This window comes from Rhinatrema bivittatum, chromosome 18 (genome assembly GCF_901001135.1).
Source record: "Rhinatrema bivittatum chromosome 18, aRhiBiv1.1, whole genome shotgun sequence".
NCBI classification, from domain to species: Eukaryota; Metazoa; Chordata; class Amphibia; order Gymnophiona; family Rhinatrematidae; genus Rhinatrema; species Rhinatrema bivittatum.
The window spans coordinates 1,614,985-1,638,233 of record NC_042632.1 but is presented as its reverse complement, the minus strand read 5'-3'; the positions used below and the strand labels follow the sequence as shown (position 1 = coordinate 1,638,233).

The following is a 23,249-nucleotide window of genomic DNA, read 5'->3' as shown; positions in this document are numbered from 1 at the left end:
TTCTTAATACACTATGACTCTTACTGATCCTTCACTTTCAATGCATATCCAGCATAGCTCTCTGCTTCAACAGCAGGGGAGAAAGACCGATACTTCACACATAGCTCTCTGCTTCAACGGCAGGGGAGGAAGACTGATACTTCACGCATATCCAGCATAGCTCTCTGCTTCAACGGCAGGAGAGGAAGACCGATACTTCACGCATTTCCAGCATTGCTCTCTGCTTCAACGGCAGGGGAGGAAGACCGATACTTCACGCATATCCAGCATAGCTCTCTGCTTCAACGGCAGGGGGAATGAAGAAAAGTGGATCTATATACAGAGAACAACCAACAAGGACTGAATTACATAGTCTGGATAAACAAATAAGCATGGGTGTAGCTTGCTTATTGCAGCGGTTACTACCCCTAACTAATTAAGCTGGATATTTCACTTAGATGCAGGTCCAACACTGCTCTCTACATTAATGGCAGGGGTGGAAGGGAAATAGAATAAAAAAAGGTTACTAAGAGCCAAGAGAAACAGATAAGTATGAGAAGGAAAAAAGTGCGAAGCTTGCTGGGCAGACTGGATGGGCCGTTTGGTCTTCTTCTGCCGTCATTTCTATGTTTCTATGTTTCTATCAAAAAAATAATGGCATCCAATAAAGACCCAACATGAGCACTGGGAGAACCTAAATAATTAAACAATTCTGTCATGAGAGGTAACATGTCTTCTCTAAAATGTTTATAATATTCTAATGGAAAACCATCTGGACCTGGACTCTTCTGAGCTGTCAGTGAGGTAAGGGCCTGAAGAACTTCAGGACCCATTATAGGGGCTGATAAGGATTCTTTCTTCCCGTCTGGTAATTTGGAAAGAGAAACAGAGCCTAAAAAAAGTGAAATCTCCTCATCTGGAACATGTAAGGTTTCCCCATAAAAGTCAGCAAAATGCTGATAAAACTCAGTAAAGATATGAGAGAAAGAATGGACCAAAACACCTGATCTATTTTTAATGGAGCCAATAACAATACTGGGGGATGTAATTTAGTCAATCTCGCCATCAAAATACCAGATTTGTTACCCTGTTCATAATACTTTTGTCTCTGAAACCATAGGGACTTTTCTATCTGAAAAATTTGCAACTGGGCCAATTCATCCCTCACTAATTGTAATTTTTTGTACATTTTGAGGGAACAATGTATCTTATGCTTAAGTTCAAGATCTTTAATTTTCTATAATAAAATAAATTTTTGGGTGCACCGTTGTTTCTTGAGATGTCTAGCAAATGAAATGATCTTCCCTCTTAAAACAGTTTTTAGAGTTTCTCACCATAAACGAGGATCATAGTCCTCAACTGGGTGGTGTAGCTTGAAGTCTTGTAATTTCAGTCTAAATCCTATCAGAAAAGTCTATGTTTTTAAGGAGAGATAAGTTCAATCTCCATCTAGTACATGGAGACCTAACCCCCAGAAGATCGATAGTTAAAGAGCTAGGGTGATGATCTGAGAGATAGGAAGCCAAAATATCACAGTTGATCACCACATTAAAGAGGGCGGAACTACAAAGAAAGAAATCAGTTCGGCTATATGTAGAATGTCTGGCTGAGAAAAACATATAGTCTCTACTATACTACTGGGGTATTTATCTCACCAGACATCTCTTAAGGCATAATATTGAATAATATTTTGTAGACTCCCTGGCAATAAGGAAACTGAGTTTGCAGTGCTAGATCTATCAAGAGATGAATTAAGACATAAATTCCAGTCCCTCCCAAAACAACGGTTAAAGAAGAAAAAGTTTTAAGTTTAGCAAAAAGAGAGGCAAAAAATACTTCAGAACCATTATTAGGACTATAAACATTGACAAATAGAATGTCTTTTCCATAAAGGTCACCTTTAACAATCATGAACCAGTCCTCAGGATCCCGAAAGGACCTTCTTATGGACAAAGGCAAGTTCTTACTTAAAAACATACAGGTCCCCCTACTTTTAGTAGAAAAGGAAGATGCAAAGACAGAACGAACCCTTCTCCTTGACAATTTATCATGTTCAACATTAGACATATGAGTCTCCTGTAAAAAATTAAATGTGCCCCCTGTTTGCACATATATTGCAAAATCCTGTTGTGCTTGATGGGATTAGAAAGACCTCTGACATTCAGTGAAATAATCTTTAAACCTGAGTTAGATATATCTTAGTAGGCAAAAAGTATTGTGAAAACAATAGGAAAAAACAGTGGTACACTTATACAAATAATAAGGCCATCATGAGACAACATTATAAAGAGAACATAAAACTCACAGTGGTAAAAAATATAAACAAGATATCAGTGTCTTTTTTCTAAAGTACAAATAATAGCATTATAAACAAAAGTAATTAGCTGAGGACTATATGGCGAAAATAAAAAGTCTCCTATAAGCAGAGATAAAGCATAATCTCGCCATCCTGATATCATTGTTTTCGCAAGCAAGTATAACATTCCCAGAACACCAAAACTCCCATTATACCCCATCCCCCCTCCCAAAACTTACACAGCTTACAAAGCACCCCAACTGCTTGCAATACTAAGCGGGCAAAAGAGCCAGGCTCAGAACTACTGCAACAAAAGTAAAATTGCCTCAAGTAGGAAAAAAAGACCAGAGAAAAATGAGATGGAAAAAAATTCAAAGAAAAATCTGAATGTCTAGTCCAAAAATATTGTAGAAAACAAAAGACAAAAAAATAATGTCAATTGCAAGATAAGTAACCAAAATCCTCCAACAGCTGTAGCAGAGAGAGCTCCTAGAAAGCTAAGATAGTACTCTGCTGGCATGAAAAACCTATGGGATGGATTTTAGAAGGGTTATGCGCGTATATTATGGGCCAGATTTTCAAACCTGGCCGAAGTACCCCCTGCGCATGCCGAGCCTATGTTGAATAGGCTCGGCGGCATGCGCAAGCCCCGGGAAGCGCGCAAGTCCCAGGGCTTTCCTGGGGGGGCATGTCGTGGCGGTGTGTCATTTGGGGGTGGGGCTGTGGGCATGATTCCGGCCCAGGGGCATTTCGGGGGCATGGCCGAGGCCTCCAAAACGGCTCCCGAGCCTGGGAATCATGCGCCGGCGGCCGGCCCGGCGTGCACAAGTTACACCTGCTTTGGGCAGGCGTAACTTGTACAACAAGAGGTAGGGGGGTTTAGATAGGGCTGGGGGGGTGGGTTAGGTAGGGGAAGGGAGGGGAAGGTGGGGGGAGGCGGAAAGAAAGTTCCCTCCGAGGCCGCTCCGATTTTGGAGCGGCCTCGGAGGGAATGGAGGCAGGCTGTGCAGCTCGGCGTGCGCAGGCTGCCGATTTTGGGCAGTCTTGCGCGCACCGACCCTGGATTTTAATGGATATGCGCGGCTACACGCATATCTATTAAAATCCCGCGTACTCTATTTGCGCCTAGTACGTGGGCACAGATTTATAAAATCTACCCCTATGTGCGTAACTCCGAAAACCCGCTCCTGCATGCGCCGAACCTATTTTGCATAGGCCCGGCGACGCGCGCAAGCCCCGGGATGTGTGTAAGTCCCGGGGCTTGAAAAACTGGGTGGGTCATGGGCGGGGCGGTCCAGGGGCAGGGCGTGGGTGTGGCCATGGGCCTCTCCATTGCTGCTGGCCCAGGGATCGCGTGCTGGCACTTGGCCGGCGCGCACAACCTACGCCTGCCCAGAGGCAGGCGTAAATAAAAAAATAAAGTTAGGGGTGGGATTTAGGTAAGGCTGGGGGTGGGTTAGATAGGGGAAGGGAGGGGAAGGGAGGGGAAGGTGGGGGAGGGGGGGGCTGAGAAGTATGCCTGAACAGAAAACCAACATGGAGAAGGAAATCCCCAGAAACCTCTGCGTGTCTTTAGCCTGCCTAGGCTGAATGGACTCTGAGTGACTTTCTGAGCATGACTTACAGAATGTCCCTGGATATCTGTAGAAGCAGGCAAGCTGGCACCAGACATGTGATGCCTATTTTTAGGGTCACAAAGAACCCTAAAAGGGAGCTTCAGGCACTATTCTCAGGAGTTTGTAATCAACATAGCTACAGACGTGTTGATTGTCTTGTCCAGTAAGAGTTTAACAGAACAAAGAGAGCCATGGGAAATGGGCTACACATCCTGGGAAGCCAATCAGGGTAGTTAGCGATGATTTTATCATGCAGTTGACATTACAACTTATGTAAATGATCCTTTGGGCAGTCATGCAAATCTCTAGAACCTATCCTTTTCCTGTACTTGAATGTTATCTATAAAACAAGGGTCACTTCCTGTATCCAGGGAGATGCTGGTCAGTTTGTAAGACTAAGGGCACCCAGTACCCAGCATCTCCCGCGAACACTTATATTGACTAATAAAAATACATTATACTTTTTACTGAGTCTGTGTTCTTGTGTCCCTGGCCATAAGCACAGAGTAAGCTTACAGGGCGGAAGGAAAGTTCCCTCTGAGGCTGCTCTGATTTCGTAGCGGCCTTGGAGGGAACAGGGAAAGCCATCGGGGCTCCCCTAGGGCTCGGCGTGCACAAGGTGCACACGTGTGCACCCCCTTGAGCGTGCCAATCCAGGATTTTATAACATGTGCGCAGCTGCGCACGCATGTTAAAAAATCGGATGTAGATTTGTGCGCGCCGGGTTGTGCACAGAAATCTACGCCTGCGCGTAGGTACGAATATCTGGCCCATTGTCCATTGCCAAAATAAAAAAGCACAATGCCAGAGTAAATCGAGAAAGAAAGTCGCGGCAGGATAGTTCAAATATTGAAGCAGTGGTACAAAGTACAGATATGCTCAGCCAAATGTTGAAAAAAGTAAAAACTGTAAAAGCAGATAAAAACAAAAAAAGTAAAAAAGAAAAAAGAAGAGACTGCAGAGCAACTGGTTTATCAACAAAAAACTCAACAGTTGGGTTTCCCGCTCGTCTCAATAACCGTCGGCTACAGAGATACAAGTTCAACCTGGAGAGTCATTATTAGAGGATGCAAAAGTCTGAAGAAAATCTGATACCTCAGATGGGGTTTGGAAAAGCCTGTGCTCACCATTTAGCACGATCCGAAACTTTGCAGGATATTGCATGTAATATTGTAAATGGTGTTCCTATAAGTGGCATTTTACTTCACCATAACTCTGCTGAAACTTCTGTACCCCTGCAGAAAAATCATGGAAAATATAAATTTGCCAGCGAAATTGTGTAATCGCACCACCATAGCATGAGGCTTACCCTGGGGACCCGGCTGAGGAGCTAAGGTCCTGTGGGCTCTATCCACTTTAAGCTGATAATGCTTCATCATTAGACTGAGGAGATCAGGAAGCCATTTTTTAATAAAAGTTACTGCGCCACTCCCCTCTGATTTCTCTGGAAGGCCCACTATTCAAATATATTATGCCAGCTACGGTTTTCAAGATCTTCTGCTTTATTTTCTAAAGATGCTAGGGATCTCTCCAAATTATCAGTCTTTATCCCATATTCTGTATAAGGTTCTCTAAATCACTTACTCGAACGTCCATGTTCTCCAACCATTCTTCATACTCCTTTACTGACACCACCAAGGCAGCCACCTTTTCCACCACAATAGTTAACTTTAGTATCAATACTTTTGCCCATTTTTTTAATAAAAGTTATCAAAACATTGCTTAAATGTTTTCCCGGAAGCCAAGAGTACCTGAGAGGAGTCTTGGAGACCTTCATCGGAAGAGGAAACATCCCCTGTACTATGAGTACCGTTCTCGGGGCCCTCTATCTGGTTCCATCGCCTTTTTTTTTTTTCACTTTGTCAGCCCACATTTTAGGTATAGAACATTTCCCAATGTCCTTAACACTCATGGTTAACAGAAAGGAGTAGAATAAAAACCACTATGCAGCAGATAATGAAAGGATTATACAGGAGACAAGCGGGAGCTCCCAAAGAAGCGGTTCACTGGATCACTGCATCACGTGACTCCCTAGGTCGTTTTCTATAAGTTATTGTTTTATGGTAGGTCATATGCATTTTTGAAAAGCCATGTTTTCAGTTCATGTTTGCAGCTCTTTTTTTCTGTAATCAGACATAATGACTCAGGTAGAGAGTTCCACAACTTGGGCCCCGCTATAGAAAATATTCGGTCTCTTATTTGCATTAGATGAGTGTTCCATGGTGAGGGTACAGTTAATAGTCCTTTGTTTTGTGATCTCAGTGATCGTTGTGGTGTGTATGGTTGGAGAGTAACACCTAATAAGCAGGAGTTTCTGTCATTGATTATGTTGAAAATTAGTGTTAGTACTTCACAGTAGTTTCTTTATTGTACTGGCAGCCAGTGTTATTGTACAGGCAAAATGATGTGGTCAAATTTCCTTGTCCCTAATAGTCTTGCTGAGGCATTTTGTAGTAGCTGTAATGGTTTTAATAGTCCTGAGGGTAGGCCTAGTAGAAGGGAGCAGCAGTTATCTGAGAATATAAGTGTTTGTAAAACAGTTCAGAAGTCCTGAAATGTTAGTAAATGTTTCAGCCGATGTAAGATTTGCAGCTTGGAGTATACTGTTTTAATTAATTTGTTTATGTGCTTTTCCATTTTGATGTGCTCATCGATCTTTCTTTTTAGATCTCATACTTGTTCAGAGGATGTGATGTGAAAATTACCCAGGTCTAGTGGTGGCTGTTTAATTATAGATTGGTTTCTCCTTAGCCACATGATTTCAGTTGTTTTTGTATTTAGTGTTAGTTTAAGTGAGGTAGCTTTTATTGTATTGCCTTCATGTACGTTGAGAGTTTCGATGCTGTATTTTCAATTGATTTGGCAATAGGAATACAGATTTGTTAGTCATCAGCCTATAAGAAGAAGTTGATTACTAGTTCTGCTAGTAATTTGCATAGAAGAAGCATATAAATGTTGAAAAGTGTAGCCAAGAGTGCAAGAGTGCACAAACCAGTGGGAGCACTGAGAGGAGAGGATCACCTTGCTGGTGGCTGAAAGGAATCAGTAAGTTTTTGCTTGGGACATTTTCTTTTTTAAAAGTATTGGGGCAAAGTTAACTATTTGGGAATTTGGAGAAGGTTTTCATGGGTAATGATTCAGATGAACTGAATCAAATCACAGTGAACCTAGAAGATGTGTAGGCCTGATTGACAAACTGAAGAGTAGTAAATCACCTGGACCGGATGGTATACACCCCAGAGTCCTGAAGGAACTAAAAAATGAAATTTCCGACCTATTAGTAAAAATTTGTAACCTATCATTAAAATCATCCATTGTACCTGAAGACTGGAGGATAGCAAATGTAACCCCAATATTTAAAAAGGGCTCCAGGGGCGATCCGGGAAACTACAGACCGGTTAGCCTGACTTCAGTGCCAGGAAAAATAGTGGAAAGTGTTCAAAACATCAAAATCACAGAACATATAGAAAGACATGGTTTAATGGAACAAAGTCAGCATGGCTTTACCCAGGGCAAGTCTTGCCTCACAAATCTGCTTCACTTTTTTGAAGGAATTAATAAACATGTGGATAAAGGTGAACCGGTAGATGTAGTATACTTAGATTTTCAGAAGGCGTTTGAAAAAGTTCCTCATGAGAGGCTTCTAGGAAAAGTAAAAAGTCATGGGATAGGTGGCGATGTCCTTTCATGGATTGCAAACTGGCTAAAAGACAGGAAACAGAGAGTAGGATTAAATTTATTTATTTATTTATTTAAGGATTTTTATATACCGGGGTCCGTAAGAAACATCACCTCGGTTTACATTCAAACATTAATTCAGCAAAGAGCTTTACAATATAACATAATAACTGTATGAATATAAGACTAATTATAACTTTGTAAAAAAAAAAAAAAATAAATAAAATAAAATAAAGAAAATTAATATAAGAGTGTCTGTAGAAATATTCTGAAAGGTATATACTAGAACTCAGTTTATTGATAGAAGGCTTTTTTGAATAGCCAGGTTTTTAGGTTTTGTTTAAATTTTTTGTGGCAAAGTTCCTGGCGTAATTCAGAGGGCATAGTATTCCATATTGTGGATCCAGCAATGATGAAAGAACGTTCTTTTGTTGTCGAAAGTTTGGTCAAATTAGGCGCAGGGATCTTCAGTTTTGCTAGATGTTGGAATCTGGTAGGTCGGATTGATGTTTTGAATTGTAATTGATCATTGAACCATTGCATTTCTCTGTTGTGAACGGCTTTATGTATAAGAGTCATGGATTTATATACTACCCTTGAAGCCACAGGTAGCCAGTGCAATGACTGAAGTGGACAATTATCTCAGTGGAAGGGAGTGGACAGTGGAGTGCCTCAGGGATCTGTATTGGAACCCTTACTTTTCAATATATTTATAAATGATCTGAAAAGAAATACGACGAGTGAGATAATCAAATTTGCAGATGACACAAAATTGTTCAGAGTAGTTAAATCACAAGCAGATTGTGATAAATTGCAGGAAGACCTTGTGAGACTGGAAAATTGGGCATCCAAATGGCAGATGAAATTTAATGTGGATAAGTGCAAGGTGATGCATATAGGGAAAAATAACCCATGCTATAATTGCACAATGTTGGGTTCTATATTAGGTGCTACAACCCAAGAAAGAGATCTAGGCGTCATAGTGGATAACACATTGAAATTGTTGGTTCAGTGTGCTGCGGCAGTCAAAAAGGCAAACAGAATGTTGGGAACTCCTAACCATTCCATCAGTTAAAACAGCAAGACTGACACAAGTGAGAGAAAGAGCCCTATCACTAGCAGGACTCATAATCTGGAACACAATGCCTCCAGAGATCAGACTGCTAAGTGATCTCAAGACATTTAAGAAAAGTTTAAAAACATGGCTTTTTAAACAAGCATTTTACAAAGAGACAGGAGAATAGAGAGAAATTATTCGGGAAAAGACAGAAAGAGAAGAATACTATGTGTGAAGAATACTATGTGTGATAAAACTACCGGTGTAAGTACCGTGGTACAATTGGTCATGAACTACCTCCCTAAATGACTATGTCTAATGATATATTGTAACCGAAACTTTGACGGCACCTGTTAGAATGTACTATAGTACACTTTTACCTACATTAAATATGTGCCTACATGTAAACCGTTGCGATGGCATTTAACTTAGCAACGGTATAGAAAAGTTTTTAAATAAATAAATAAATACATTATTAGAAAGGGAATGGTGAATAAAACGGAAAATGTCATAATGCCTTTGTATCGCTCCATGGTGAGACCGCACCTTGAATACTGTGTACAATTCTGGTCGCTGCATCTCAAAAAAGATATAATTACGATGGAGAAGGTACAGAGAAGGGCTACCAAAATGATAAGGGGAATGGAACAGCTCCCCTATGAGGAAAGACTAAAGAGGTTAGGACTTTTCAGCTTGGAGAAGAGACGGCTGAGGGGGGATATGATAGAGGTGTTTAAAATCATTAGAGGTCTAGAACGGGTAGATGTGAATTGGTTATTTACTCTTTCGGATAGTAGAAAGACTAGGGGGCACTCCATGAAGTTAACATGTGGCACATTTAAAACTAATCGGAGAAAGTTCTTTTTTACTCAACGCACAATAAACTCTGGAATTTGTTGCCAGAGGATGTGGTTAGTGCAGTTAGTATAGCGGTGTTTAAAAAAGGATTGGATAAGTTCTTGGAGGAGAAGTCCATTACCTGCTATTAAGTTCACTTAGAGAATAGCCACTGCCATTAGTAATGGTAACATGGAATAGACTTAGGTTTTGGGTAATTGCCAGGTTCTTATGGCCTGGATTGGCCACTTTTGGAAACAAGATGCTGGACTTGATGGACCCTTGGTCTGACCCAGTATGGCATTTTCTTATGTTCTTATGTTGTGTGTTTGTGATTTTTAAAACTCAGTAAGGCAATGAATAAACAGAAGTTAGACTGTATTTTTAAATAGTCAGTCAGTAAGGCAGCTAGTAAGCAGTAGTTAGTGTGTTTATTTTTTAATAGTCTGTAAGGCAGCTAGTAAGCAGAAGTTAGTGTTTGTATATTAAAAACAAAAAACAAACAAACAAACAAAAAAAAAGTAGCCAGAAGCTAGAAATAAGCTAGGAGCAGTGTATACCTAAGTAAAAAGGTTGAAAAGTTCAATTCAGTTACTTACCCTGGAAAGGTGTGGAGGTAGTGTGATTTGGTTTGATTAGGTACCAATATTTGTTAAACTTTCAAAAGGGAAACTTTGATAAAATGAGAAAAACTGTTAGAAAAAAACTGAAAGGAGCAGCTACAAAAGTAAAAAGTGTGCAAGAGGCGTGGTCATTGTTAAAAAATACCATCCAAGAAGCACTGTCCAGATGTATTCCACACATTAAAAAAGGTGGAAAGAAGGCAAAACGATTACCGGCATGGTTAAAAGGGGAGGTGAAAGAAGCTATTTTAGCCAAAAGATCTTCATTCAAAAATTGGAAGAAGGATCCAAAAGTAGAAAATAGGATAATGCATAAGCGTTGGCAAGTTAAATGTAAGATATTGATAAGACAGGCTAAGAGAGAATTTGAAAATAAGTTGGCCGTAGAGGCAAAAACTCACAGTAAAAACTTTTTAAAATATATCCGAAGCAGAAAGCCTGTGAGGGAGTCAGTTGGACCGTTAGATGATCGAGGGGTTAAAGGGGCACTTAGAGAAGATAAGGCCATCACAGAAAGATTAAATTATTTCTTTGCTTCGGTGTTTACTAAAGTGTATGTTGGGGAGATACCCGTTCCGGAGAAGGTTTTCTTGGGTAATGATTCAGATGGACTGAACCGAATCACGGTGAACCTAGAAGATGTGTTAGGCCTGATTGATAAACTGAAGAGTAGTAAATCACCTGGACTGGATGGTATACACCCCAGGGTTCTAAAGGAACTCAAAAATGAAATTTCAAACCTATTAATAAAAATTTGTAACCTATCATTAAAATCATCCACTGTACCTGAAGACTGGAGGATAGCAAATGTAACCCCAATATTTAAAAAGGGCTCCAGGGGCGATCCGGGAAACTACAGACTGGTTAGCCTGACTTCAGTGCCAGGAAAAAGAGTGGAACATGTTCTAAGCATCAAAATCACAGAACATATAGAAAGACATGGTTTAATGGAACAAAGTCAGCATGGCTTTACCCAAGGCAAGTCTTGCCTCACAAATCTGCTTCACTTTTTTGAAGGAGTTAATAAACATGTGGATATAGGTGAACCGGTAGATGGAGTGTACTTGGATTTTCAGAAGGCGTTTGATAAAGTTCCTCATGAGAGGCTTCTAGGAAAAGTAAAAAGACATGGTATAGGTGGCGATGTCCTTTCGTGGATTACAAACTGGCTAAAAGACAGGAAACAGAGATTAGGATTAAATGGACAATTTTCTAAGTGGAAGGGAGTGGGCAGTGGAGTGCCTCAGGGATCTGAATTGGGACCCTTACTTTTCAATATATTTATAAATGATCTGGAAATAAATACGAGTGAGGTAATCAAATTTGCAGATGATACAAAATTGTTCAGAGTAGTTAAATCACAAGCAGATTGTGATAAATTTCAGGAAGACCTTGTGAGACTGGAAAATTGGGCATCGAAATGGCAGATGAAATTTAATGTGGATAAGTGCAAAGTGATGCAGAGAAATTGTTTAATCTTTCTGTGATGGCTTTATCTTTTCTAAGTGCCCCTTTATCTCCTCGATCATCTTAGGTCCAACTGACTCCCTCGCAGGCTTTCTGCTTCGTATATCTTTTAAAAAGTTTTTACTGAGTTTTTCCCTTGATGGCCAACTTCTTTTCAAATTCTCTCTTAACCTGTCTTCTCAATGTCTTATATTTCAATTGCCAACGCTTATGCTTTATCCTATTTTCTTCTGCTGGATCCTTCTTCCAATTTTTGAATGAAGATCTTTTGGCTAAAATAGCCTCTTTCACCTCAACTTTTAACCATGCCAGTAATTGTTTTGCCTTGCTTCCACCTTTCTTAATGTGTGGAATACATTTGGATTGTGTTTCTAGGATTGTATTTTTGAACAATGTCCACACGTCTTGTACATTTTTTACCTTTGTAGCAGCTCCTTTCAGTTTTTTCTATTTTTCTCATTTTATCCAAATTCCCTTTTGAAGGCTTAGCACTACAACCGTGGATTTGCTTACTGTCCCCCTTCCAATCATTAATTCACATTTGATCATATTTTGATCACTATTGCCAAGCGGCTCCACCACCGTTACCTCTCTTACTAAATCCTGTGCTTTACTGAGAATTTGATCTAAAATTGCTCCCTCTCTCATTGGTTCCTGAACGAATTGCTGCATAAAACTATTATTTATTCTATCTAGGAACTTCATCTCTCTAGCATGTACCGATGATACATTTACCCAGTCAATAATGGGGTAATTGAAATTTCCCATTATTACTGCACTACCAATTTGGTTAGCTTCCCTAATTTCTCTTAGCATTTCACCGACGTCTCACCATCTTGGCCAGGTGGCCAGTAGTATACTCCTATCACTATACTCTTCCCCAAGACACAAGGGATTTCTACCCATAAAGATTGAATTGTGCATTTTGTCTCCTGCAGGATGGTTATCCTGTTGGACTCTGTGCCATCCTGTACATAAAGCGCCATACTGCCTCTCAGATGCTTCTCTCTGTAATTGCGATATAATTTGTACCCTGCTATAGCACTGTCCCATTGGTTGTCCTCATTCCACCATGTCTCTGAGATGCCATCATTCACTGCTATGAATTCTAATTCTCCCATCTTACTTCTTAGACTTCTGGCATTAGCATACAAACATTTCAAAGTTTGTTTTTTGTTTGTATTTTCATTCTGCTTTTTGATTGATAGGGACTAATTAGAATTTTTTTAGCTCAGGTGAGTTTTTAGTTACAGGCACTTGGACTTCTTATTATTGTAACCTCTGTTATGGAGTCTCAGTTTAGTGGACCCTTGGGCCGACCTGCAGGAGACTGGGAAAGGAGGTCACTGTCCCTAGTATGTGGCAGGCCGGGAGGCAGATGTTCAGGCAGGACGTAGAGGTGCTCTTCACCCTGGAAGCTGGTACTCCCCCGGGAGGAGCCCGTAGGAGCCCAACCGCTGGGACTTAGGTGGCTTCACCCTTGGAAGCCGAAGCCCCCCTGGGAGGAGCCCATAGGGGCCCGGCCGCTGGGACTTAGGCGAGTTGTTGATCAGGACTGGGAACTGGAACCAGACTAGGACAGTAGATAAGTACTGTAAGAGGGCTCGGGTTCTGGAACCAGGCAGGGACTGTAGCAGGGCTCGAGTACTGGAACCAGGCAGGAACTGTAGCAGGACTCGGGTACTGAAACCAGGCGGGTACTGGAACCAGGCAGAAACTGTAGCAGGACTCGGGTATTGGAACCAGGCAGAAACTGTAGCAGGACTCAGGTACTGGAACCAGGCAGGAAGTGTAGCAAGACTCGGGTACTGGAACCAGGCAGGAACTGTAGCAGGCAAGCAGGAACCAAACAGGTACTGTAGCAGGAAAGCAGGAACGGAGCGAGCAGCAAGGCAGCTTACTCTGGGGCACAATGCAACAGGGAACCGGGAGGTAAACCCGTTGCAAGGCAAAGACTGAGTGTCTGCGGCTGGCTTATCAAGGCCGCAGCGTCTGATATCAGAAACTGGGCGGAGTCACCGCTGGAGGGAAACGGCCTAGAAAAGCGTCCAAGTGGCGCACGCGCGCGCACCTAGAAGCAGGGAATCCAAGGGAAGCTTACCGGCGGTACGGCCCCCGCGGGGACGCCACTGAACAGGGCGCAAACCAGGCCTCCAGAAGCGGGAGTAGGTCCAGGATCACGGAGGTAAAGGTCTGGTCGCGGTGCTCGCGTCCAGAACCGCAACAACCTCACTGTTGAGATGCTTTAATTCTAATGCATCATTAGTATCCTTTGAAGATACCTCCCTCCGAACCATGTGCTGCTGAGCGACTGTCAGCTTTCCCCTTTGTTCCAGTTTAAAAGTTGTTCTATCTCCTTTTTAAAGGTTAGCGCCAGCAGTCTGGTTCCACCCTGGTTAAGGTGGAGCCCATCCCTTTGGAGAAGACTTCCCCTTCCCCAAAAGGTTCCCCAGTTCCTTATAAAAGTGAATCCATCTTCCTTGCACCATCGTCTCATCCACGCACTGAGACTCAGGAGCTCTGCCTGCCTCTGGGGACCTGCGTGTGGAACAGGGAGCATTTCAGAGAATGATACCCTGGAGGTTCTGGATTTAAGCTTTCTACCTAAGAGCCTAAATTCGGCTTCCAGAACCTCCTCCCACATTTTCCTATGTCGTTGGTGCCCACATGTTCCACGACTCCATGGCTCCTCCCCAGCATTGTCTAAAATCCTGTCTAGATGACGCATGAGGTCCGCCACCTTCGCACCAGGTAGGCATGTTACCAGGCGATCCTCACGCCCACCAGCCACCCAGCTGTCTACATTCTTAATAATCAAATCACCAGCTATGATGGCCGACCTTACCCTTCCCTCCTGGACAGGAGCCCATGGAGACACATCCTCTTTTCGAAAGGATAATGCACCACCTGGCAAGCAGGTCTCTAGTTTCAAATTTATTAAATTAGTCTCATGAAAATGTATCGTTTTTTGTCTAAATGTAAAGGACACCAGGGATAGGATAGAAACAGAGAAATATGGAGATATGAAAATGACCATTACAGCCCATCCACACCAACTAATCAAATACTCTTGAAAATATCTCCTACAGCCTTTGAATAAATCATATTTACATCAATTATCCTCCTCATCCTGAGTAATATAAGGATATCAGGGGTGAGGCTGAATTCTGCCTACTGGATTCTGTATCTGTTTTGGTGGAATGGGGGACTGAAGGTCTGAACCAAGAACCATACTGAGATTTATAGATGAATAACAACAATGAAGAGAGTCAAGAAACTAAAGACAGATCCTGCCACTTATCTTTCAAAAAACATCAAAATTAAATGATATTAAATTACAAGAAAGGGATTTCAGCAAGCCAGTAGATCCCATCTGACTGACCAATGCAGTCAACACTGGACCTCTTGATCATTAATCCCAAATTCTCATATTATTATTTTTTGTTAATAATTCTGTGTAAGATTTGTAGACTCTTGTTGCTGTGGTAAGGTTGGTTCAACCTATAGGGAAGGCCCCGTAGGTCCTTACTGACAGCTGGCAGAGCTACATATGGGAGAGATGAGTCTGGAGCTTCACCTATACCAACCCCTTTCCTCTTGGGTTGAGCCCTCGGGTTCCTGGGCCAACAGGTCTTAGGCAAGAGTCTCTTAGGAAGCTGTGAGAGCATTGGTCCAGAGTCAGGTTAGAGTCAAAGGCAGGCAGCAGGCAAGAATGGTCAGTGTCCAGGCTAGTGTCAGGCGACAGGAAAGAATGGTCAGTATCGAGGCTATGGTCAAATCCAGAAGTCAGTCCGAGAGCAGGGAGAAGGACTGACATAGCAGGGCAAGAAGGAAGGCAGTGACTGGAAGATGAGGTAGGCTGGACTGGAGAAACGAGGCAGGCTGGGCTGCAGAGAAGAGGCGGGCTGGGCTAGAACACAGGAAGAAGCAGCACTCACACTACACAGGAATATAGGACTGAGGCAGTGATGTCATTGATGAGCACCTCAGGCACTTTCCTGCCGTGGGCCCCTTAAGTAGTGTGCAGTTCAGCACATGCACACCTAGAACAGCCCCAAGGGGCAGTGGTGATGGGGTGTCCCGAGAGTTCGGTGCCGTCCTGCAACAAGGAGAGGGCTGGCAGGCTGGTGTTATCGGATGAGTGCCGCGACTCATGGGGTCTGCTTGTGAACCACAAAATGTAACATTCTCAATGTCTAATGTGACAAAATTTCAATCCAATAAATCCCTTAGGTGAATGGTACAAAACAAAATAAATAAAAAACAGTAAATACGATCCTGCAGTGTACAAGTTCCGGTTCTATATAGTTTCATATGGGGTTTATTGGATTGAAATTTTGTCCCTTTAAGCACTAGAAATATTTAAAAAAAAAGAGACTTTGGAGTTAATGATTGAGAGATCCAGCATCCACTGAATTGGTCAGTCAGAAGGGATCCACAGGCTCGCTGAAATCCCTTTTATGTAGTTTAATTTTTTTAGTTTAATTTAATTTTTTTGTTTTTTGAAAGACAAGAGGCAGGATCTGATTGTCTTTAGTTTTTTGGCTCTCTTCATTTTTAGATTTTGTTATTTGGCTCTCTTCATTTTTAGATTTTGATCAAGAGTAGAATTTTCTAGTTTTGACTATGTAAAGATGAATGACATTACGAACGTCCAGACAAAAGACAGATAACTGATGAATGCGGTTAAGTAGAAGTAAGGCTCATTACTTAATGTTTTTAGTTCATCTCTTCATGGAGTGTGTCTTTTCAATAACTCAGAAAATATTTTTGTTTCTGACAGGGAATATTTCCTAAATCCTTTATCCACATCAAGGAAGTCATCATTGAAAAGACAAGGTATTCTGCAATTTATTTACACATATTCATTAATTCCATCTTGTCCTGCTACACCAGTTCAGCTCTTGACAAGTGAGTTATTTCCCCCTACCAGCAGATGGAGGCAGACAACACTGTGTTGCTCTGGGACATCACAGGCACTACTTAGGAAGTGGTGCTAGCAGCAGGAATCCAGTATTTTCTACCTCCAGCAGATGGTAGGATTTAGATGGTGCAGGCTCAATGGTGGATCCGTGATCATATCCCAGGGCAAGGCCACTGGTCTTCTGCCAGTTGTGCGAGCCCATTTACCAACTCCCAGCCCCTATTCAGTATTGGGTTGAGCTTGACCCGGGAGTAGAAAATGTAAAAAGTAAAAAAAAAACAGAAGAGGGAAGCCTGTTCTGTTATGGGAAGTTTAATGATGGAAGTTTGGGTACTTACCATAATGTAAATATTATATCCCCTTAGAATGGATTGCTTAGTATAGCTGCTTAGTATAGCTAATAAAATCCCAGACTTGCAAGCACTGATGGTTGAAGTGAATGTAAGTATTGCTATCACAGAGGTCTGGTTAAAAGACCACAACTGGGAGATGGCTGTAACAGACTGTCATCTGTTCAGGAACGATCAGAAAGGCAGAAAGGGGGTGAGGTAACACTTTCAAAAATAGTATCAAAGAAACTGAAATGGAGGGTATACGGGAAAGAAGGAATTGCTATTGGTCATCTTAGAAAGGGAGCACACCTGAGTAATGTACAGACCTTCAGCATCAGCAAAAGAGCTAAAGAGATAATGACATACGTAGAATAGCAATGACAGGAGGTCTTATTGGTGGGAGATTTTAATCTGCTGATATGGATTGAAGCATCCCATCTGCAGAATCATGTAGATGCCACTCTTTTTTCTGCCTCACTCTGCGCTCTGTGCCTTGGTGTATTGATGCCACTCTTCCTACTGCCTTACCCCTGGAGTTTAGGCTACTGTGCTAGCTGCAGTTCTCCTCACTTGGAGGTAGATTTTCAAAAGATGCGCACACAAAATAGAGCCCATGTCCATGTAAAATAGCACACATGCGAGTATATGCTATTTTTAAAATGGCAACATATGCATGTACATCAGAGACTAGAGATGTGAATCGTGTCCTCGATCGACTTAACGATCGATTTTGGCTGAGAGGGGGAGGGAATCGTATTGTTGCCGTTTGGGTTTTAAAAATATCGTGAAAAATCGTTAAAATCGTGAGCCAACCCCCTAAAACCCACCCCCGACCCTTTAAATTAAATCCCCCACCCTCCCGAACCCCCCACAAATGCTTTAAATTACCTGGTGGTCCAGAACGGCGGCGGTCCGGAACGGCCCCCTCAATTGAATCCTTTAGTCTTCAGCCGGCGCCATTTTGCAAAATGGCCGCCGCAAAATGGCGGCGGCCATAGACAAAAACGATTCGACGCAGGAGGTTGTTCCGGACCCCCGCTGGACTTTTGGTAAGTCTTGTGGGGGTCGGGAGGCCCCCCAAGCTGGTCAAAAGTTTCTGGGAGTCCAGCGGGGTTCAGGAAGCGATTTCTTGCCGCGAATCGGCACCGGCTGAAGACAAAAGGATTCAATTGAGGGGGCCGTTCCGGACCGCCGCCGTTCTGGACCACCGCTGGATCCCCAGGTAACTTAAAGCATTTGGGGGGGGGGGGTTCGGGAGGGTGGGCGATTTAATTTAAAGGGTCGGGGGTGGGTTTTAGGGGGTTTTAGTGTGCCGGTTTTCCTGCCCTCCCCCTTCCCCCGATTTACGATTTTTTAACGATAAATCGGGGGAATTGGTATTGTATCGTGGCCCTAACGATTTTTGACGATTTAAAATATATCGGACGATATTTTAAATCGTCAAAAAACGATTCACATCCCTATCAGAGACCATGAGTACAATTGTCATACAGAAAAGGAGTGGGCTGGGGCATTCCAGGTAGGGGCCAACATGTACACACCTAAGTTGCTATTTTAAATCCTGCCAAAATGACAAGTGTACGTTTTTATTGCATGTATTTACTTCTGCTTAATATCAGGTGTGATTGTAAACATTGTAAAAGTGAAAAAATGACAGGGTTGCAATGGGGGGACTTAAGGCTAACAAGCCAGGAGGATATTCATGAGCTGCAGATAGACTGAGAGAACTGGTATACAAATTGGTAAAACTGGTTATTTCATTGCCGTATGCATGTTAGAAAATACCCTGACTTTTGCATATAAAAGCCGACCTGCAGGGGGAAAAAGCATCAAATTAACATGATTAAAATCTATATGTATATCCTTGTAAAACTGGAAGTACAGATATGTGCGTATATTAGGGATGTGAATTGTTTTTTGACGATTTAAAATATCGTCCGATATATTTTAAATCATCAAAAATCGTTAGAGCCGCGATACAATAACAATTCCCTCGATTTATCGTCAAAAAATCGTAAATCGGGGGAAGGGGGAGGGCGGGAAAACCGGCACACTAAAACAACCCTAAAACCCACCCCGACCCTTTAAAATAAATCCCCCACCCTCCCGAACCTCCTGCAGTCGAATTGTGTTGTCTACGGCCGGCGCCATTTTCCGTACGGAAAAACGATTTGCATGCAGGAAGTCGTTCCCGGACCCCCGCTGGACTTTTGGCAAGTCTTGTGGGGGTCAGGAGGCCCCCCCAAGCTGGCCAAATGTCCCTGGGGGTCCAGCGGGGGTCCGGGAGCGATCTCCTATGCTCCTGACCTAGGGGGACAAAAACAAAATGGCGCCGGCGCTACCTTTGACCTGTCATATATCAAGGCAAAGGTAGCGCCAGCGCCATTTCTACAAGCACCGGAGGTCCGAGAGTAAAAGATCACACCGGGACCCTTCCTCTGGACCCCAGGTAATTTAAGGCATTTTGGGGGGGTTCGGGAGAGTGGGGGATTTATTTTAAAGGGTCGGGGTGGGTTTTAGGGATGTTTTAGTGTGCCGGTTTTCGATTTACACGATTTTCACGATATTTAAAAAACCCAAACGGCAACGATCCGATTCCCTCCCCCTCCCAACCGAAATCGATCGTTAAGACGATCGATCACACGATTCACATCTCTAGCATATATGAGTCGTACACACATCCATCTAATTTCCAACAGGCCTAGATGCAACAAGCTGCATTAAAAATAAATGAAATATCGTGCTGTTCTGGTCATGGATCCTTGGATCGAGGAGGAGTTGATGCAACCTATAGGGTGGAGCCCTTCAGGTCTCCACCATCGACTGGCGGAGCTGGATGAGGCAGAGGCCCAACTGGAGCTTCACCTATAACAGCCCACATTCCCCTCGTTTTGAGCCATTGGGTGCCAGTGCCGGCAACTCTTACGAGGGGGCCTCTGCTGATGATCAGAAGATCCATAGAAGAGGCTGGAATGTGCAGGCGAAGTTGAAGACAAGCTTGGGTCAAGGCTGATGCCGTTCAAGGAATGTCTAGTAGTCAGGCTGTGGTCAGTGGCAGGCGGTGTTCAAGGGAGGTCCAGGAAGCAAGCCAAGGTCAATACCGGCTATCCGTCCAAGGAAAGCCAGGACGGATAGACAGGACAGGAAGATGAGGAGCAACACAGGAGGCAAGGCATACTGAAGAATTAAGGAACTGAAGACTGACCACAGGAGCTGACAGAAGAAATTAAGACCACAAGAACTGAGGAACAAGACACTGGAACTGAAGATAGGAACGTAGACCAGGAACTGAAGACAGGAACGCAGGCAGGGAACACTGAGGCAACTCACACTACATTATCTGTAGGAGACCTGTTGCCGAGGTGAGGAGGAGCTGCTTCAGTGGCCTGTGCATGCACATTAGGGGGCCTAGGGCGAGCGTTTGCAGGGTTCTGCTATGAATACCGTTGACAACGTTCTACTGCGCTGAGGAGCAGCGTCCCACCAAATAGGGAGGGAGAGCATCCTGACGGCATCAGAGGGTGGCAGCCGGGATCCAGCCTAATGGTTGAGTGTGGTGGTTTGTGGGAGGAGCCTTCAGACCACCAAATGCAACATAAACCCCCCCCTTAAGCCCCCTCCCTGAAGCGTGGGGTTTCTTCGGGTGATGTACATGGAAGTCCCTTAATAGGTTGCAATCCAAGATATTGGAAGCTGGCTCCCACGAATTCTCCTCTGGGCCATATCCCTTCCAGAAGAGAAGATACTTGATCCTTTTACCTGTCCAGTAGGGATGTGCAGAGCAAAATTTTATGTTCATATTTTTTATGTCCGAAAGGGGGTCCCACTTGCGGCCAATATGGACATAAAAAAAATCCAATGAGTTGGGTATATGTACATATGTGCAAAAAAAAAATTTAAACCCCCTCACCCTCCTTAATCCCCCCCCCAGACTTACCACAACTCCCTGGTGATCGAGCGAGGAGTGAGGACGTCATTTCTGCAATCCTTGGCGAGAAGCATGTGACGTCGGTGGCACGTCGAGTGACGCGGCGTCAGGTGATTCCCGGCTCGTTCGCGCCGGACGGCTCGTTCGGCCCAAAAAGAACTTTCGGCCAGCTTGGGGGGGCCTCCTGACCCCCCCAAGCTGGCCAAAAGTTCTTTTTGGGCCGAACGAGCCGTCCGGCGCGAACGAGCCGAGAATCACGTGGCGCCGCGTCACTCAGACGCGACGTCACGTGATTCCCGGCGAGTTCGCGCCGGACGGCTCGTTCGGCCCAAAAAGAACTTTTGGCCAGCTTGGGGGGGCCCCTCAAGCTGGCCAAAAGTTCTTTTTGGGCCGAACGAGCCGTCCGGCGCGAACGAGCCGGGAATCACGTGACGCCGGCGTCACTCGACGTGCCGCCGACGTCACATGCTTCTCGCCAAGGATTGCAGAAATGGCGTCCTCACTCCTCGCTCCATCACCAGGGAGTTGTGGTAAGTCGGGGGGGGGATTAAGGAGGGTGAGGGGGTTTATATTTTTATTTTGGCTCAACAATCGTGATTTCCCACATATCGAACATATCTATGTTCGATATGTGGGAAATCCGATCGTTTATGTTGAATCAATTTTTTAAGTAAAAAAAAAATATGAGTTGCGTTTTACTAATGCGGTCAATCTGAATGCACACCCCTACTGTCCAGTATGAGTCTAGGACTTCCTCAACTTCATAAATGGGGACACCCTTTGATATGGAATTATTTTGCTTTTATATGATTATTGATGAACTCAGAGCCACATTCAAACAGAATTATATCTAGAAAAACTGATTAAGAACATAAGAACATAAGAAAATGCCATACTGGGTCAGACCAAGGGTCCATCAAGCCCAGCATCCTGTTTCCAACAGTGGCCAATCCAGGCCATAAGAACCTGGCAAGTACCCAAAAACTAAGTCTATTCCATGTAACCATTGCTAATGGCAGTGGCTATTCTCTAAGTGAACTTAATAGCAGGTAATGGACTTCTCCTCCAAGAACTTATCCAATCCTTTTTTAAACACAGCTATACTAACTGCACGAACCACATTCTCTGGCAACAAATTCCAGAGTTTAATTGTGCTTTGAGTAAAAAAGAACTTTCTCCGATTAGTTTTAAATGTGCCCCATGCTAACTTCATGGAGTGCCCCCTAGTCTTTCTACTATCCGAAAGAGTAAATAACCGATTCACATCTACCCGTTCTAGACCTCTCATGATTTTAAACACCTCTATCATATCCCCCCTCAGTCGTCTCTTCTCCAAGCTGAAAAGTCCTAACCTCTTTAGTCTTTCCTCATAGGGGAGTTGTTCCATTCCCCTTATCATTTTGGTAGCCCTTCTCTGTACCTTCTCCATCGCAATTATATCTTTTTTGAGATGCGGCGACCAGAATTGTACACAGTATTCAAGGTGCGGTCTCACCATGGAGCGATACAGAGGCATTATGACATTTTCCGTTTTATTCATCATTCCTTTTCTAATAATTCCCAACATTCTGTTTGCTTTTTTGACTGCCGCAGCACACTGCACCGACGATTTCAATGTGTTATCCACTATGACACCTAGATCTCTTTCTTGGGTTGTAGCACCTAATATGGAACCCAACATTGTGTAATTATAGCATGGGTTATTTTTCCCTATATGCATCACCTTGCACTTATCCACATTAAATTTCATCTGCCATTTGGATGCCCAATTTTCCAGTCTCACAAGGTCTTCCTGCAATTTATCACAATCTGCTTGTGATTTAACTACTCTGAACAATTTTGTGTCATCTGCAAATTTGATTATCTCACTCGTCGTATTTCTTTCCAGATCATTTATAAATATATTGAACAGTAAGGGTCCCAATACAGATCCCTGAGGCACTCCACTGTCCACTCCCTTCCACTGAGAAAATTGCCCATTCAATCCTACTCTCTGTTTCCTGTCTTTTAGCCAGTTTGCAATCCACGAAAGGACATCGCCACCTATCCCATGACTTTTTACTTTTCCTAGAAGCCTCTCATGAGGAACTTTGTCAAACGCCTTCTGAAAATCCAAGTATACTATATCTACCGGTTCACCTTTATCCACATGTTTATTAACTCCTTCAAAAAAGTGAAGCAGATTTGTGAGGCAAGACTTGCCCTGGGTAAAGCCATGCTGACTTTATTCCATTAAACCATGTCTTTCTATATGTTCTGTGATTTTGATGTTTAGAACACTTTCCACTATTTTTCCTGGCACTGAAGTCAGGCTAACCGGTCTGTAGTTTCCCGGATCGCCCCTGGAGCCCTTTTTAAATATTGGGGTTACATTTGCTATCCTCCAATCTTCAGGTACAATGGATGATTTTAATGATAAGTTACAAATTTTTACTAATAGGTCTGAAATTTCATTTTTTAGTTCCTTCAGAACTCTGGGGTGTACACCATCCGGTCCAGGTGATTTACTACT

General features: G+C 43.2%; 1 protein-coding gene across 1 annotated transcript in view; it reads left to right on the top strand.

The window, feature by feature from the left end:
- Positions 1-23,249, top strand: part of LOC115079628 (dedicator of cytokinesis protein 2-like) — a 991,955-nt gene that overhangs the window by 87,781 nt on the left and 880,925 nt on the right. Inside the window, 1 exon segment of the mRNA XM_029583335.1 lies at positions 16,337-16,392. Within this exon segment, the coding sequence (XP_029439195.1) occupies positions 16,337-16,392 (56 nt within the window).